This window comes from Miniopterus natalensis, chromosome 2, assembly GCF_054644295.1.
Source record: "Miniopterus natalensis isolate mMinNat1 chromosome 2, mMinNat1.hap1, whole genome shotgun sequence".
Lineage (NCBI taxonomy): Eukaryota > Metazoa > Chordata > Mammalia > Chiroptera > Miniopteridae > Miniopterus > Miniopterus natalensis.
In genome coordinates, this window is record NC_142082.1 from 75,313,733 (window position 1) to 75,333,033 (window position 19,301).

Here is a 19,301-nt window from a genome sequence, read left to right on the forward strand (position 1 = left end):
GCCTCTTCTGTCTGGGCCGTTTCAGCAGCCAGGGCCCAGTGGGTTCAATTCAGAACACATTCTGGTGGGCCCTTTGCCTGCCCAGGCCCCAGCAGGGGTTTTCAGCGTTTCCTCCAATTCCCAAACAGCAGTCCCCAAGAGTCTTATTCTTGCAGAGTCCTCCTGTGAGCTGCTCTCCCTTCCCCTCCAGGATCTTTTATTATTATCCATTCAATCACTGTATGTCTTTCGATTGGAACATTTAATCCATTTACATTTAAAGTAATTGATAGATATCTCTTGCCATTTTATTCAGTTTTTAATCTTTTTTCTTCTTCTTCTTAAAAAAGACCCTTTAACATTTTTTATAATACTGGTGTGGTAGTGATGAACTCCTTTAGCTTTTTCTTGTCTGGGAGGTCATTTTGTGTCCTTGGATTCTAAATGATAGCCTTTCTGGGTGGAGTAATATTGGTTGTAGGTCCTTGCTTCTTATCATTTTGAATATTTTGTGCTAGTCCCTTCTGACCTGCAAAGTTTCTGTTGAGAAATCAACTGACAGTCTTATGGGAGCTCCCTTGTAGTTGAAGAACTGCTTTTCTCTTGCTTTTTTTTTTTAGATTTATTTATTTGTTTGTTTGTTTTAATCCTCACCCGAGGATATGTTTCTATTGATTTTAGAGAGGAAGGGGTGGGGGGAGAGAAAAACATTGATGTGAGAGAGAAACATAAATTGATTGCCTGCTGTATGCACCCTGACTAGGGAATGAACCCGAAACCTGGATGTGTACCCTGACTGGGAATTGAACCTTCAGTCTTTTAGTGTACCAGATGACACTCCAACCGAGCCATACCAGGTAGTGCTCTCTTGCTGCTTTTAGGATTCTCTCATTGCGCCCAGCCAGATGTGGCTCAGTGGTTGAGCGTCGACCTAGGATCCAGGTGATCAGGGTTTGATTCCCGGTCAGGGCACATGCCTGGGTTGCGGGCTCAATCCCTAGTAGGGGGCGTTCAGAAGGCAGCCAGTCAGTGACTCTCTCATCATTGATGTTTCTATCTCTCTCTTTCCCTCTCCTTTCCTCTTTCTGAAATCAATAAAGATATATTTAAAAAAAAAAAAAATTCTCTCATTGCATTTAACCTTTGGCACTTTTATTATGATGTGTGTTGGTGTGGGCCTCTTTGGGTTCATCTTGTTTGGGACTCTGTGCTTCCTGGACTTGTATCCTATTTTCTTCAGCAGGTTAGGGAACTTTTTTTGTCATTGTTTTTTCAAATAGGTTTTAATTTCTTCCTCTCTCTCTTCTCCTTACAGCACCCCATGATATGAATGTTGGTACTCTTGAAATTGTCCCAGAGGCTCCTTATACTACCCTCATTTTTTTTTTTTTTTGTATTCTTTCATTTTGCTGTTCTGATTGGGTGTTTTCTGCTTCCTTATCTTCCAAACCTCTGATTTGCTCCTCTGCTTCATCTAATCTACTGTTGATTCCTTCTAATGTATTCTTCATTTCAGTTATTGTAGTCATTTTTGACTGGTTCTTTTTAACCTGTCTTCATTTTATGTTTCCATATATCTTTGTTGAAGTTCTCACTAAATTTCTCTACTCTTCCCTAAGCGCATTGAGCATCCTTATAATAAGTGTTTTGAGCTCTGCAATTGGTAGCTTGCTTGTCTCCATTTTGTTTCGTTCTGGAGTTTTGTTCTATTCTTTCATTTGGAACGTGTTTCCTTGTCTCCTCATTTTGGCTGCCTCCCTTTGTATCTATGTATTAGGTAGAGCTGCTGTTTCTCCTAGTCTTGGTATAGTGACCTCATGTAACAAGTGTCCTGTAGGGCTTACTAGCATAGCCTCCTCAGTCACCAAGCTGGATGCTCCAAGTGCACCCCCTGTATAGGCTGTGTACACCCTCCTGTTGTAGTTGTACTTTGATTGCTGTTGGCATGTCAGTTGGAGGGATTTACCTCCAGGCTGAGTGGCTGTGAAGATTGGCTGCAACAACCGATCTGCTATCAAGGGGCCAACCCCATGGAACAGAATTCACTTCATCAGGGCTCAGGTACTCACCGAGTCGACTTCTGAGTGTGTTGCTCATGGAGGTAGTTGGGTGGTGCTTTGTTGTAGTTTGAAAACATCTACAAGATGAGCTGGCTCTGGAGCCTCCTGAAAGGTGCAAGCCAAGGTCAGCTGCCACCTTTGCCCTGCCTGGGGCCACCTGTCATGAACTGCAAAGCAATCTTCAGATAGCTGCTACTTGTGCTGGGATTGGAGGTGCCCAGAAGAGGCCAAGCTGCGAACCAAGGTTGGCTGCCACTAGTGCCAGGCCTGGTGCCACTTAGCAAGAGGTACGGTACACAGAGGCCAGATGCTGCTTGTTTGAGAGAGTTCTTAGCAGAATGAGTCAAGCTATTCCATTTGTATGGAATAGCCACTAGAAACAGCTTAGGTGGGCCTGCAAGTTGGGTGGTGCAGGATTCCAGGGAATCATCCACGGGGGCTAACAGTGTTAGCCTGGTTGATGGAGACTCAGATCTGGTGCGTGTCTGCTGCCTCTGTGGGCAGGGCTCAGCAAAGGAACCATAGCCTCTTCCAGCACTTCTATCTGGGAATAAGTTTCCCCTCCAGCCCTTGCCTTGATGCTAAACAATTCAGTATCTACCTGTATATCCCTGGTGCTTTTCGAGCTGCTGTCCCGGTGTTGGAGATCAGAGTGAGTCAGTCCAAGTAAGTCTCTGTGGGCCCTTTAAGAGGAATGCCTGGGACTCCAGCAGCCCTTCGTCTCACTCAGCCACAGTGTCTGCTGGTTTTTACAGCCAGAAATTATGGGAACTTCTCTTCCTGGCACTGGAACCCTTGGCTGAGGAGCCTGGTGTGGGGCTGGGACCCTTTGCTCTTCAGCTGAGACCTCTGCAACCAAGTTATCCCTCCCCATTTTTAACTACCCTCCTACCAGTCTCGATGTGACTTATTTTTTATATCCCTAGTTATAGGACTTCTGTTCAGCCAGATTTCAGGTGGTTGTGAATGATGTTTGTTCTGTAGTTTAGTTGTGATTTGACATGGTTGTGGGAGGTTCCAAGTGTTGCATTTACCTATGCCACCACCTTGACCAAGCCTAATGTTTTCTAGATTACCTGTATTGATTGACTCAATATATCAAGATGATAAGGTTAGTCAGTTATACCTAATGGTCTAGTTATTGTCACCTTTAAGGACAGACATAACTTACTGGTTTTTAAAATATTTTATAGAAGTCACAGCAATCAGATATAAAGTATTTAGGTTAAAAGAAGGTTTAAAAGACATGAAAGCCAATAGTATTGTGTGCATTTAGTATGAATTCTGGTTCAAACAAATTTTAGTAAAAAAATGAGAATTTGAAATTTGAACATTCCATATTTGATGATTTAAGGAATTATTAATTTTTATGTTTGGTAATGGACTTTTGATTATTTTTTTTTTCTTGCTAACATTTTGTTCTTAATAGTCTAGAATGTTTATATTTACACTCTGAATCCTTAATGACATTGAGCATTTTGGTTATGTTGGGTTGGTTTGTTTGCTTTTTAGTCCTCACCTGAGCATATATTTTCATTGATTACTTTTTTAGAGAGAGGAAGGGAGAGAGAGAAATATTGATGTGAGAAACATCAATGGGTAGCCTCCTGTACATGCCCTGATTGGGGGATTGAACCTGCAACCTAGTTATCTGCCCTCACTGGAAATTGTGTACAGGATGACGTTCCAACGAACTGAGCCACTTGGCCAGGGCTGTGGTATGTTTTTAAGGCGTCCATATCTTTCAGAGATACATACTGAAACATTTGCAGATAAAATTATATATTGTACTTGAAAATAATACAAGATAAGTGGATGGTGGTGTAGTTGAAACTTAACTGGCTATGAGTTGAACTGATTGAAGCTGGGTGATGATAGCACAGGAGTTCATTTTACTATTATGGTTCTTTTGGTGTATGTTTGAAATTTTCCAGAAATAAAAATAAGAATCATATATTAGAGGTTAAATTGTACTTTGCAGCATAAGCTAAGAATCCAACTACCACTTATTACATGTTTCTATAGGAAAATATTTTCCAAGTATTTCTGACTTCTAACTGCAGTTTTGGAGATCAGCCTATTTCTAAGTTGAGGACGGCCTCTTTTTTTTTATTTCAAATACTTTTAGTTGTAGTCTTTTTTGTACTAAATCTTATATCAGTGTTCCTTTTATCCTTTCCAGGACCAAAGAATTTAAAACTTGAGGAGAGAAAGAACAAGAAGAAGCCTGAATTAATCATAAGTCTCTTCAATGATTGAGTTGTCTTATATTTTTTCTATTTGATATCAGTCATGTAAAATCATTAATAGCACTATCTCTTACTGTGCTTTTCCTGCCTTACTTTCTGTACAAGTAAAATTTCTTTTATAAATTTTGTTTAAAGGCACAATTGTCCTTTTACACCTTAATGAAAGCTTACATTAAGATGTGGAAATTTAAGTGAACCAAAATAATGCATTTAATTAATTTTTAACAGTCATTTTTCTGGATTACAATTAATATCAAACAGGGTAACTGCAAGAATTAATTAGTTTTAGGAAAAAATATAATATGTTTTTATTAAATAAAGTCTATGAAATATTTTTTAGGTTTCTGATAAGAAATGATAGGATGATTTTACAGATTGATTCCTGTGACTTTCATCACAGGAAACTCTACTACAGGTGACTTAATGTGCCCCTTTTTAAAACCTAATGTAGCCAAGTTTAGAAGTTAAAAAACCCAAAGGTTGAAAAAATGAAACACAGATTTAAATCAGAAAAAATGCATTTTAGGATATCCGTTTGTAAGATGAACTAGTCATTTGGACACAGCCCAAATTCAAGCAAAATTTATTGAAATTTCCCTGAAAAGGTATTTAGATGATTGATAAGCCAGAGATGACTCTTGTAATTCCCTAGGGCTCTTCAGTACTGACCACTTTTAAATCAAAATTTTGATGAAAGTGGTATAACCATATCCACATTACAATAAAAAGAGAAATAGAGAAAATTACTGTAATTCCATCATCCTAATATATCTACTATAATTTTAATGTTTTTACCTAATGTTTTTTCATATGTATATTTTTAAGTACTCCTAAATTCTAGATTTAACTGTGATGCTAAAACTCTTTGGAATGTATAGTAGTCATGTGATTTCAGATATGGCCTTGGAGTTCTTTAATTTTTAGTTTTGTTGGTTTTGACAAATCAAGAGAACAGAAAAATACATTGGATTTCTCAGTCTAAAATACATATTTTTCCTGTGGTTCTTTCAATTATGCTATGGCTGTAATACAAGTAGGACCTTGCTTTATGTTTTTCCACATGCTTTTTAAAGAAGTAGAGCTGAAGTTTCAAACCCCAGGCCATGCGTGTTGTCATGAGCTAGCTACCTTGGACTCTAGGTCTAAGCTATTTTCATTATAACAGCAGTATTCTTAGAATAGAACAAATTCAGGTAGAATGGATGAATATGAATGAGTAGGTTCAGGAAGAAAAACTGGCAGAATGAGTAAGGATGCTATTAAGATTCAGAATTACAGCAATGACTGAGTGAGAAAACAGAATAATTTTTCTAAACCTGATAGAGTTGTGGACTGACTATATGTTGAAGCCTTAACCCCCCAGTGTGGTCATATTTGGAGGTAGGGCCTTTGGGAGGTATTTATGTTTAGCTGAGGTCATTAGGGTGGGGCCCCCATGAAGGATAGTGCTTTTATTAGAGGAGTTGAAGATACCAGAACTAGCTTTCTCTTGCCTTGTGAAGATACAGCAAGAAGATAGGCCAAGACAACAGCCCTCACCAAGAAAGAACCTGGTAATGCTGGTACACAGACCATGGAATTCCCAGCCTCCAGAACTGTGGGAAATAAATGCCTATTGCTTAAGCTGCACAGTCTATGGTATTTGTTCTAGCAGCCTGAGCTAAGACAGTAATTGGTACCAGTAAATAGAGTGTTGCTATAAAAAAAAAAAATCAAAAAATGTGCAAGTGGCTTTGGAACTGAGTAGTGGGTAGAGGCTGGAAGAGTTTTGAAGTGCATGCTAGAAAAAGCCTACATTGCTGTTATGGGACTGCTGATGGTGACTGTTGAGAGCTGAGAAGGAAAAAAGGAGAGCTAGAGAAAAAACCTCCATCTTATGTTGGTAGAACTATGGACAGTAAAGGCCATTCTGATGAGGTTTCAGATGGGAATGAGGAACATTGTTATTGGATAGTGGAGAAAAGGCAATCCTTATTTAAAGGGACAAAGAATTTCGCTGAGTTGTATGCATATTCTAGTGTTTTGTGGAGGATAGACTTGTGAATAATAAAATTGGATATTTAGCTGAGGAGGTTTCTAAGCAAAGTGTTGGAGGACTGGCTAGGTTCTTTCTAACCACTTATATTAAAACGTAAGAGGAGAACCCAGCCAGGTATAGCTCAGCAGTTGAGCTTTGGCCTAGGATCCAGGAGATCGCAGTTCGATTCCCGGTCAGGGCACATGCCTGGGTTTTGGGCTTGATCCTTAATTGGGTGTGTTTAGGAGGCAGCCAATCAATGACAACTCTCTCATCATTGATGTTTCTATCTCTCTCTCTCCCTCTCCCTTCCTCTGAAATCAATAAATATATATTTTTTAAAAAGTAAGAGGAGAGAAATTAATTGAAAAATGATTTGTTAAGCAAAAAGAAACTAGAACTTAAAAATTTGGAAAATCCTCAGCCTATCCATATTGCAAAAAATGGGGAAGCATGTTTGGAAGAGAACACCAAGTTTGGCTGACCAGCCATTTGATAAGGATGTTAGTATGACCCATGGACCTAATTTGCATCTCAGCAGAAGCCAGGAAGAGAGCTGGAATTATACCAGCAGAAACACTGCCTGCTGGGACTATAGGAAACAAAATGGAATGGAATGAAAGAAAGCTATGAACATGCATTATCCTTTAAGAAAGGAGGAGGAGGATCCAACAGGGCTTCTACTTTCACCACAGATCCAGAGTGCACAGGTCTGGGGGAAGGGCTACCTGTATCTCAGTTTCAAAGGATAGGACCTCTGCCCAGTAGAGCCACATGGGCAGGTCTTCAGCAAGCTGAAGGAATATCTGTAGGGGTAATGCCATGCCCCATTGGGTCTGGAGGGCACAGCATGGAACCAAAGAGATTATTATCAAGCCTTAAGATCTAATGGTACTTACCTTGCTAGGTTTTGAACTTAAGACCTGTCATCCTTTCTTCCTTCAGATTTCTGATTTTGGCCTGTCCCACCATTGTATTTTAGACATGTTTATGTCTGGAGAGGAATTTTGCCCCAGGATGAATTGTTCTTGCAGTCTCCCCCAAATCTGATTTAGATGAGACTTTTAGACTTTAGAGTTTATGTTGAAATTAATTAAGACTTTTGTTGGAACAGAACAAATGTATTTTGCATGCAAGAAGGACATGAATTTTGTGTCCTAGAGGAAGAATGTATGAACTAAATGTTTGTGCCCTTCTGAAATGCATAGGTTGAATCCTTAAGCCCTGTTGTGATGATGTTTAGAGGTGGAGCCTTTGGGAGGTAATTAAGTTTAGATGAAGTCCTGAGGATGGAGCCCCCATGATGGGATTAGTGCTCTTTTAATCTAACTAAGAAGAGGAAAGAGACCGGAGGTCCCTCTCAGCCCTGTGAGGATATAGCAAGAAGGTAGCTCTTATTAGCAAGCCAGGAAGAGGGCCCTCACCAAGAACCTGATGATGCTGGCACCCAGACCTTGGACTTCTCAACCTCCAGAACCATAAGAAATAACTGTATATTTTTTAAGCCACCCAATCTGTGGTATGGTATAGCAACTGGAGCAAAGTTTGCAAATATTTTCTCTCATTCTGTAGGTTGTCTTTTCACTCTGTTGAAAGTGTCCTCTGATGAGCACAGAAGTTTTCAAATTTGATGTAGTTCTATTTGTTTATTTTTGCTTTTATGGTCTTCGCTTTTGATATCATATCTAAGAAGTCATTAACAAGTCCAATGTCATGAAGTTTTTTCCCTGTTTTCTTTTTGAAGTTTTATAATTTTAGGTCTTACTTAGGTCTCAGTTCCATTATAGTGTAAGTTGTGGGTTCAACTTTTTCTTTTAAAAGAAGATATGCAATTTTCCCATCACCATTTGTGGAAGAGACTGTCCTTTCCCCATTGTGTGGTTTTGGCACTTTTGTTGAGTATCATTTGACCATACACAAGAGTTTATTTCTGGCCTCTCTGTTCTATTCTGTTGGTGTTTTTGTCTGTATACCAGTACCACACTCTTTTGATTACTGTGGCTTTGTAATATGTTTTGAAATCAGGAATTTTGAGTCTTCCAACTTTGCTCTTCTTTTTCAAAACTGTTTTGGCTATTCAGTATTCCCTTGAGATTCCATATGAATTTTAGAATGAATTTTTTTTATTTCTGCCAAAAACATGCTATTTAGATTTTGACAGGGATTGCACTGGATTTGTCGATTGGTTTGAGTAGTATGGACATCTTAACAATATGTCTTCCAATATGAGAACACGGGGTATCTTTCCAGAATGTCTTCTTTAATTTTTTTAATCAATATTTTGTCAGTTTTCAGTATATAAATCTTCCATCCCCTTGATTAGATTTATTTCTGAGTACCCTTTTTTTTTCCCCCATTGCTTTTTCAGAGAGAGTGGAAGGGAGAGGGAGAGATAGAAACATCTATGTGAGAGAGACACATCGACTTGCCACCTTCCACAAATGGCCCGACCAGAGCCAGGGATCGAGCCTGCAACTGAGGCACATGCCCTTGGCCAGAATCGAACCCGGGACCCTTCATTCTGTGGGCCAACGCTCTAACCACTGAGCCAAACTGGCTAGGGCAATACTCTTTTTTTATGCAGTTGTAGATGGAATTGTTTTCTTAATTTCCTTTTCAGATTATTTGGCTAGTGTATAGAAGTGCAACTGTTGTGTGTTGGTTTTATATTTTGTAATTTTACTGAATTTGTTTATTGATTCTAACTGTTTTTTGTTTTTTTTTTAAATCTTTAGGATTTTCTACATATAAAATAATGTCATCTGTGAACAAAGATAGTTTTACTTCTTCCTTTCCAATTTGGATGCATTTTGTTTCTTTTTCAGGCCTGACTGCTCTGGCTAGGACTTCCACTACTATGAATGGATGTAGTGAGAGTGGGCATCTTACCTTGTTCCCAATCTTAGAGGAAAAGTTTTCAGTCTTTCATGACTGAGTATGATGTTAGCTGTTGGCTTTTAATGTGTGGCCTTTAATATGTTGAGATAGTTTCCTTCTATTCCTAGTTTGTGTGTTTTTATCACGAAATGGCATTGAATCTTGTCAAATGCTTTTTCTGCATCAGTTGAGATGATCATGTGGTCATTTTAACTTTTAAAAATAATTTTATTGACATATACATAGAGAACTACATATTCAGAGTGCGGTTAAAAAGGTAGGTTTACAGGTGCGATTATGGGAAACAGAGTTTATTCTTGTATTATTATTTATTAATTTTGTGTATTATTTTCCATAAGAACAACTTAAACCTACTTTTATCCCACCCTCTATATTAGTGTACAGCCGTGGCAGTTACCACATAAGTGTCCCAAGTTAAGACATAGAGCAGTACCAGCACCCCATAAACTGCCTTCATGCTCTTCCAGTTTCTATCCTATCTTTGAATCCAAAGGCAGCTTTTGCTGTTCTGACTTTTAATACTATAGATTGGTTTTATCAGTTTTTGAACTTTCTACTAAAAAAGTTGTGTAGTATGTATTCTGTATCTGTTTTTCACTCTTATTTTTGAAATTTATTCATGTTGTCCTCTGTATCACTAGTTCATTAATTATTGTATAGTTGTCCAATTGGGTGAGTCAGATACAGTTTGCCATTTAGTGTGGAGGGTTGTTTAGGATATTTATAGTCTTGGGCTATTAAAGAATAATGCTTCTGTGTACCTTCATGTACCTTCATGTACTTCTCTTTTGGTGCACATGTGTATGCATTTCTTTTTAGTATATAGTAGGAGTCTAATAGCTGGATCATAACTGGGTCATAGAATACTTATATATTCAACTTTGGTAGATAATATAAAATTGGTTTCCAAAGTGATTTTGAGTTTCCGTTCTGTATGAGTGTCCCAGTTGCTCTGTAGCATCACTAATACTTGATATTGTCGATCTTTTTCATTTTTATCATCCTATTTAGTATGTGGTAGTAGTTTATGGTTTTTAATTAGTTTTTTCCTAGTAATTAGCTAATTTGAGAATCTTTTTATATATTTACATATAAAAGCTGTCTTGAGTTTTTGTGAAGAACATATTCAAGTCCCATGACATTTTTCTGGTTTTTTTGTGTGTGTGTTTTTCAGTCGATTTGTAGGAGGCCTGTATATATACAGGGTGGAGTGAAAGTAGGTTTACAGTTGTGAGTACGTGAAACACAGTTTATCCTTGTATCATTGTGTTTAATTATTATATTATTCTCCATACAAGCAACTATAAACCTACTTTTGCCCCACCCTGTATTCTAAATATGTGGTATTTTTCAGTTATGTATGTTATAAATATCTTTAAGTCTGATTTGCCTTAAAGATATTTCTTAATGACTAGTAGTTTTAGTTTTAATGAAGTTCATTGTATAATTCTTTTCCTCTATGATTGAAGAAATATACTTTATACCCTGTTTAAAACACCTTTCTCTGTCCCACAGTTATGAAGGATTTCTTTGTGTTTTCTTGTAGAAGATTTTTTGTGTTTCCTTTACATTCAGATCTGCAACCTGGGGTTAATATTTTTTAAATAGTCTTTAATTTGACATTAATTAAAATTTCAGACTTATACAGAAGTTGTAAGAATAGTACAAAGATATCCAGGTTTTCTTCACTCAAATTTCCTGAAATGTTAACATTTTATTATAGTATTACTACAATGTTAGTTGAATATTGATATACAAATATAGATATAAACAGTGAGATGCTGGAGCCACTTTGTTGATTGTTACAAAAATTGATTGTTAAAAATTCAGGAATTTTCAGGTGAGTATTTAAATTGTGATAGCTTGAAATGGGCCATAGAGAGGAGTATTTTATGGAAATTAGCAAATGCAAGAAATCACTATTCCCCCTTTTTTGCATATATCAAACATTATATTATAAAAACAAGTAAAAATAGATGCATAACTTAAAGCAAGTGGGTGTTTGTAGTCACAAGATATGAGAATGTAGGAAGTGAGTAGTAACAAAATTAGAAGAAGTTGATTGAAAGAAACTGCCAGTATTCTCTATGCAGGAATGCAAGGAATGTGTAGGTTTCTAAATGCAACATTTCAGTTGCATGATTGAAGTTTCCAATTTGCAAGCTGAAATAAAACCAACTACTCTGCATATAGTGTGATGAATATGGCCATATAAGAAATCAATTCATAAATGAAACCTTTTTAAAATGAAACGTGATGTGTTACAGCTTTACAAAGAATGAAATTAGAACTAACACTTCAGTGGAATGATAATATTGAAACATAGCATGTGCCTTTAGGTCCAATATATAGTAGCAGTGTTCTTGGAATTAACTGGCAGTTCAGGAGAAATTTGTATTTGTAAAGCTTATATTGCAGTCCACCTCTTGAAATTAAACTATGGTTGTAATTTTCCGGTTACTTTATAAAATTTAAGTAATGTGATTTGCAGTTTTAGTTAAACATAAATAATATTACAAATAGAATAAAGTGACAAAAATTACCCAATGGTTATTATAAAACATTTACTAATTTATAAAAAATGAATTACTTACAAATTTTTAACTCTGGTTAATCCTGTTAATCCTGAGTTAGCTTCCCTAAAATGTTTCTTCCTAAATTAAGTTATGTGACATGCAAGAGTAAAAATAATAAATTGACTCCCATTTTATAATTCTTTGTATATTCCACAAAGTGAAATTACTTGACGTGATTTGAAGTAGTCAGTGATTTTATTGAACTTTAGGAAATATAGCAGTACAGATTAAGCCAGAAGTTAGATTTGCGTACCCCTCCTCTATATATAACTATATGTGCACATATATGTATACAATAGGTAATATTTATATAAATATATATCTGTTATGTTTACGTTGCATGCATTTTATGAAAATGTTCTGTTCTATGGTTTTACATATCAAATCAAAAAGTACATACCTATACTGAATATTTTTAAAACTCTTATAGCAGTTCTTATATTATCTACATGGAAAATTGTCCTTAGGTTAAATCAACTTGTATAAGAGTTTTTGCAACGATGCAGGATTTTAAATAAATAAACATTTTCTGTGCCAATAAATTGGACAACCTGGGTGAAATGGACAAATTCCTAGAAACATACAGTCCTCCAAAACTCAATCAGGAAGAATCAGAAAACCTGAATAGACCAATAACAACTAATGAAATTGCAACTGTAATAAAAAAAACTCTCAGCAAACAAAAGTCCAATGGCTTCACAGGCAAATTTTATCAAACATTCAAAGAAGAACTAACACCTCCTCAAACTATTCCAAAAAATTCCAAGAAGAGGGAAGACTTTCAAGCTCCTTTTATAAGGCCAGCATTATCCTAATTCCAAAACCACATAAAGACACTACACAGAAAGAAAATTACAGGCCAATATCCCTGATGAACATAGATGCTAAAAACCTCAACAAAATATTAGCAAATCGGATCCAGTAATACATTATAAAGATCATATACACCATGACCAAGTGGGATTTATTTGGGGGATGCATGGTTGGTACAGTATTCGCAAATCAACAAATGTGATACTTCACATAAAAAAATGAAGGATAAAAATCATATGAATATATCAATAGATGCAGAGAAAGCATTTGACACAATCCAGCACCCATTTATGATTAAAACACTCAACAAGGATCATACCTCAACATAATAAAGGCCATATATGAAAAACCTACAGCCAACAATTCAATGGACAAAAACTAAAAGTGTTTCCCTTAAGATCAGGAACAAAACAGGGATGTCCTTTTTCACCACACTTACTCAACATAGTACTGGAAATACTAGCCACAGTGATCAGACAGGAAGAAGAAATGAAAGGCATCCAAATTGGAAAGGAGGAAGTAAAATTCATTATTTGCAGATGATACAATATTGTATATAGAAAACCCTAGAGACTCCACCAAAAATTAATTAATAAATGAATTCTGCAAAGTAGCAGGATACAAAATTAACATCCAGAAATCAATGACCTCTTTATACATCAATAATGAACCTTTCAGAAAAAGAAAATTTTAAAAAACAACAATCCCATTGCCCCCTGGCTGGTGTGGCTCAGTAGTTGGAGGGTCAGCCTGTGAACCAAAGGGCCGTGGGTTCCATTCCCAGTCAAGGGCACATACCTCGGTTGAAGGTTTGATCCCCAACCACAGTTGGAGCACGTGCAGGAGGTAACTAATCAGTGTGTCTCTCTCATATTGATGTTTCTTTCTCTCCCTCTTCCTCTCCTCCCTTCCTCCCTCCTTCCATTCCACTCTAGAAAATCAATGGAAAAATACCCTTGGGTGAGGATTAACAACAACAACAACAAAATCCCATTTACCATTGCAACAACCAAAAAAAGGTACATAGGCATAAACTCAGGAGGTAAAAGATCTGTATTCAGAAAATGATAAGACATTGAAAAAAAAAATAAAGGAAGATACAAACAAGTGGAAGCATATACCATGTTCATGGATTGGAAGAATTAACATCATTAAAATGTATATACCACACAAAGCAATCTACAGATTCAGTGTAATCTATAGATTAGATTGAAATAGCAACAGCATATTCCATAGATCTAGAACATATATCCCTAAAGTTTATATGGAACCAAAAAATATACTGGATAACCACAGCAATCTTGAGAAAGAACAAAGTTGAAAGGATCACAGTACCAGATTAAGTTTTACTACAAAGCTATTGTAATCCAAACAACCTGGTAATGGCACAAGAATATCCATATAGATCAATGGAACAGAACAGACAACCCCAAAATTGACCCAAGCCATTACACTCAATACTTGGCATAGGAGGCAAGAGCATACAATGGAATAAAGACAGTCTCTTCAATAAATGGTGCTGGGAAAATTGGACAAGTACATGCAAAAAAAAAAAAAAAATGAAACTAGACCACCAATTTACACCATACAGAAGAAGAAATTCAAAATGGATAAAAGACTTAATTGTAAGTCATGAAACAATAAAAATTTTAGAAGAAAGTATTGGCAGCAAAATCTTAGGCATCTCATGTAGTGGAATTTTCACAGAAACATCTCGTAGGGCAGGAGAAACAGGAAAAGCAAACAAATGGCATTAAATCAAACTAAAAAGCTTCTGCATAGGAAAAGAAACCATCCTCAAAATGCAAAGGGAAGCCACCGTATGGGAGAATGTATTTGCCAGTAATACCTTTGATAAGGGGTTAATTTCCAAAATACACAACTCATACAACTCAACAAAAGGAAAATAAACAATCCAGGTAAAAAATTGGCAAAGGACCTAAACAAATACTTCCCCAAAGAGGACATACAGATGGCCAAGAGACATGTGAAAAAGTATTCAAAGTCACTAATCATCCAGGAAACACAAAACGACAATGAGCTATCACCTCACACCTGCCAGATTGGCTACCATCAGTAAGTCAGCAAACAAGTGCTGACTGGAATGTGGAGAAAGGGGGAACCCTAGTACCCTTCTGGTGGGAATGCAGACTGGTGCAGCCACTATAGAAAACACAGTATGGAGTTTCCTCAAAAAATTAAATATGAAACTGCCATTAGACCCACTGATCCCACTTCTGGGAATATATCCTAAGAATCCTGACATACTAATCAGAAAAAATATATGTACCCCCATGAACATAGCAGGATTATTTACAATAGCTAAGATCTGGAGACAGCCCGAGTACCCATCAGTAGATGAGTAGATATAAAAGCTGTTGTACATCTACACAGTGGAATGCTATGCTGCTATAAAAAAGAAGAAACGTTTACCCTTTGAGACAGCATGGAGGTACCTGGAGAGTATTATGCTAAGCAAAATAAGCCAGTCTGAGAAAGACAAGTATCACATGATCTCACTTATATGTGGAATCTAATGAACAAAATAAACTGATGAACAAAATAGGACCACAGACATGGGTACATGGAACAGATTGACAGATCCCAGATGGAAGGGGGTTGGGGGTGAGTTGAAAGAGATCAGTCAGAGAATACATATGCATGTTTTCTTAGCCCATGGACACACAGAATAATGTGGTGAAGGCCTGGGGTGGGGTGGGGTAGGGGTGGGTGGCGGGGGGAAAGGGGAGGAATTGGGGACATCTGTAATACTGTTAACAAAAAAAAGGTTAAACATTTTGACACTACTGAATGGTAGAATGCTACAAGCATCCAAAAATGTTTGTTATTTTGTCTTTCAGTGTAGATTCAGTAAAATGTATGATTGAGCTCAATTGTGCTTATCCTGGCATGCAATTGGCTGATGTTTTATTGGTTGACATTGTATGTGATTAACTGATATTGCTTATGTCAAGGTCTTCTACTTTTTATATAAATGATACTCTGTTTACTGTTAAGGATTTCTAAATGTATGTCCTTTTATCACTGAAATGATTTAGTTTACAGTAAAGTAGGTGTCACTTAGAAAAGAAAAATAAAATCTGAATGATAGAAGGCCAGTGTCAGAACATGCAAGTTAAAACTTGAAAGGTCTTATTCTAATCCTAAGCAGTTTTTTCTGCCATTAATTCCTGTGTAGTTCCTAGAGACTGATAGGATGATGAAGGGGGATTGGGTCTTCATTATTACCTTCTCTCCTCATAGAAAAGAAATCAGTGTTAGAATTGCTTCACTCAGTCATTGCATTTACTGCCATCCCAGTGTTTAGCTAGTGGTGGTAGCTGAATTAAATAAATAATGTATAGAGATTAACGAGATAGAGAAACAGTTTAAATAGAAGGTGCTGATATATTGGCTTTATTATACCTTAGCTCATTGTCTACATTGACAGACAGTTGGTTAAATTGTAAGAAATATATTTCCTTAAATGGTCTGTTGACTAAAAACAGTAAAAAGTAGTCCACAGAATATTGTAAAATTCCTTTTGACAGGAATATCTCTTCAAAGAGTAAGACAAATCTTGGGGCTCTCTCTGGAGCATGCCTACGCCTTCTCTCTCAGGCATGCATCTTTTCTTTGCTCCCCAAGAGACTTGCAACCAAAAGAGCAGTGGGAAGCGGCAGCTCATCCCAGGCTTACCTTCTTAAACGTGTCTCCAAGGCCCCCTTTCTCTGACTTTTCAGTGAGCTAACAGCAGCCCACCATAGCTCACTTCTTTCCTATAACATTTCTAGGGAGCCAAATCAGAGCACCACCTAGGCTCTGTTCTGTTGCTTTTTCTATCCTAAGCTCTTCCTTTGTTTCACTGTCCCCAGGTTTAATAAACATACTCTCAAAATAAATTTAAAAAATAAGACAAATCTTGAATGTATTATATTTTAATAAAATTTTAAGGATATATACATATGCTATATATTTTTGTTTTTCAGAGTTGGAGAGTTATCCAGTATATTAATGTCTTATCGATAATGGCAGAACATCCACCACTACTGGATACATCTCAGATTTTAACTAGTGATATTTCTCTTCTATCTGCCCCTATTGTAAGTGCAGATGGAACACAACAGGTAAGGAAACCAAAATGTTTATTTCCTTATGTGTAGTACACATGTATTTCTTTTAGAAGAATGCAAAATTTTAAATAGAATAAAACTTCACCTTAGTGGGTTCCTGTTAATACATGTGTGTGTTTTTTAATTTATATTTATTGTTGAAAGTATTACAGATGAGATGCTTGATATGATATCCCGCTTTTTCCTCCCATTGATCCCCTCCACCCCACATCCGCCCCCGCCAGGCTTTGACCACACTATTGTCTGTGTCCATGGGTTATGCATGTATGCATATCAGTTCTTTGATTAATCTCTCCCCAGTCACTCCCCCACCCCCATCTTTCCACTGAGATTCCTCAGTCTGTTCCATGCTTCTATGTCTCTGGATCTATTAATTTTTTTTTAAATATATCTTTATTGATTTCAGAGAGAGGAAAGGAGAGGGAGAGAGAAAGATAGAAACATCAGTGATGAGAGAGTCATTGATTGGTGCAGCCCACAACCTGGGCGTGTGCCCTGATCTCCTGGATCCTAGGTTGACGCTCAGCCGCTGAGCCATGCCCGGCCGGGCTCTGGATCTGTTTTGTTTCTCAGTCTATTTTGTTTATTAGATTCCACATATGAGTGAGATCATGTAAAACTGAATCAGAAAGAACCAGAAAACCTGAATAGGCTAATAACAACTGATGAAATTGAAGCAGTAATAAAAAATAAAAAAAAAACAGCAAACAAAAGCCCTGATCTAGACAGCTTCACAGGGGAGCTTTCTAATTCTTTAAGTTGTAGGGTTAGATAGTTTACTAAAAATTTTTCTTGCTTTTTTTGAGGCAGGCCGATAGTGCTATGAACTTCCCTCTTATGACTGCTTTTGCTGTCCCGTAGATTTTTGGGTTGTTGTGTGTTCATTTTCATTTGCTTCCAGGAAGTTTTTTATTTCGTTTTTTATTTTATTGCTAACCCATTCATTGTTTAATAACATGCTATTTAGCCTACGTGTATTTGAGTGTTTTTGAGTGTTTTTACTGTAGTTGATTTCAAATTTCATGCCATTGTGATCTGAGATGCTTGATATGATTACAGTCTTTTTGAACTTTTAGAGACTGGTATTGTGTCCTCATATGTGATCTGTCTTTGAGAATGACCCATGTGCACTTGAGAGGAAATTATATTCTCCAGCTTTGGGATGAAATATTCTGTGAATATCAGTTAAATCCCATCTGATCTAGTGTGCCATTTAGAGTCACTATTTCTGTGTAGACTTTTTGTCTGGAAGATCTATCCAGTGAAGTCAGTGGGCTGTTAAAGTCCACGACTATTACTGTATTGCTGTTGCTCTCTCAGAGTCCTCAAGGTTAATATTGATAGGTACTTATTTATTAACATTTTAGTTCTTTATGCCTATGTTTCTTTCTCTATTTCTTCTTATTATTACAGCAGTCCCTCTAACATTTCTTGCAATGGTTCTATTTCTACTCTAATTACAACAGTTCCTTTAACATTTCCTGCATGGCTGGTTTGGTGGTGATAAACTCCTTTAGCCTTTTTTTTGTCTAGGAAGCTCTTTATTTCACCACCTACTTTGAATGCCTTGCTGGATAGAGTAGTCTTGGTTTCAGATCCTTGTTTTGCATTACCTTGAATATTTCATGCCATCCCCTTCTGGCCTGTAGAGTTTCTGATGAGAAGTCAGCTAACAACCTTATGGGAGCTCCTTTGTAGATAACAGATTGCTTTTGCTGCCTTTAATAGTCTTTGTCTTGAATTTTTGGGATTTTAATTATGATGTGTCTGGGTGTGGGCCTCTTTGGTTGGATTCTTCTTGCTTGGGACTCTCTTTGCCTCCTCAACTTGTGTCACTTTTTCCTTGACCAGGTTAGGGAAGTTTTCTGCCATTATTTCTTCAAAGAGGTTCTGTAACCCTTGCTTATTTTCAACCTACTCTGGCATTCCTGTGATGTATTCCTGGCAATACTGTTACATTTCATGTTGTCCCACAGCTCCCTTAGAGTATTCTCCTGTTTTTTAATTGTGTTTTCTTTTTGGGTCTCTGACTGAGTGATTTTTTTCTACCCTGTCTTTTAAATCACTGATCTGATCCTCAGCTTCTTCTAATCTGCTGTTTAAACCTTCCAAGGTATTCTTTCTTTATGCTATGTCATTATTCATTTCTGACTGGTCATTTTTCATAGTTTCCATGCCTTTTTTCATGCTGTTGAGCATCCTTACAATCAGTATTCTGAACTCTATATCTGAGAGATTGCTTATCTCCATTTCATTTAGCTCTTTTTCTGGAGACTTCTCTTGTTCTTTCATTTAGGGCTTGTTTTTCGTCTCTCCATTTTGGCTGCCTGTTTGGGTTTGTTTCTATGTATTAGGTAGGCCTGCTAGGACTCTCAGTCTTTTTGAAGGGCTCTGGTGCAGGCCAGGCTGTTTGTGACTGGCCCTGAGTACCCTGTTTGGAGCTATCAACAATCCACAGCTTGAGGTCTCCTCTGTTGGGGCTGGGTGCATTTGGACATGACCAAGATGCACACCAAAGTCTACTTTTCCAAGGAGGGGGTCCAGAAGCAGATCAGGCAAAGATTCAAAGCACTCTG

At 37.1% G+C, this 19,301-nt stretch overlaps 1 protein-coding gene across 1 annotated transcript in view; it reads left to right on the forward strand.

Annotated features, from left to right (window-relative positions):
* Positions 1-19,301, forward strand: part of FNDC3A (fibronectin type III domain containing 3A) — a 189,668-nt gene that overhangs the window by 20,832 nt on the left and 149,535 nt on the right. The window contains exon 2 of the mRNA XM_016205446.2: positions 16,582-16,719. Within this exon, the coding sequence (XP_016060932.1) occupies positions 16,621-16,719 (99 nt within the window). The 5' untranslated portion in view covers positions 16,582-16,620. The remainder of the gene's footprint in view (positions 1-16,581; positions 16,720-19,301) is intronic.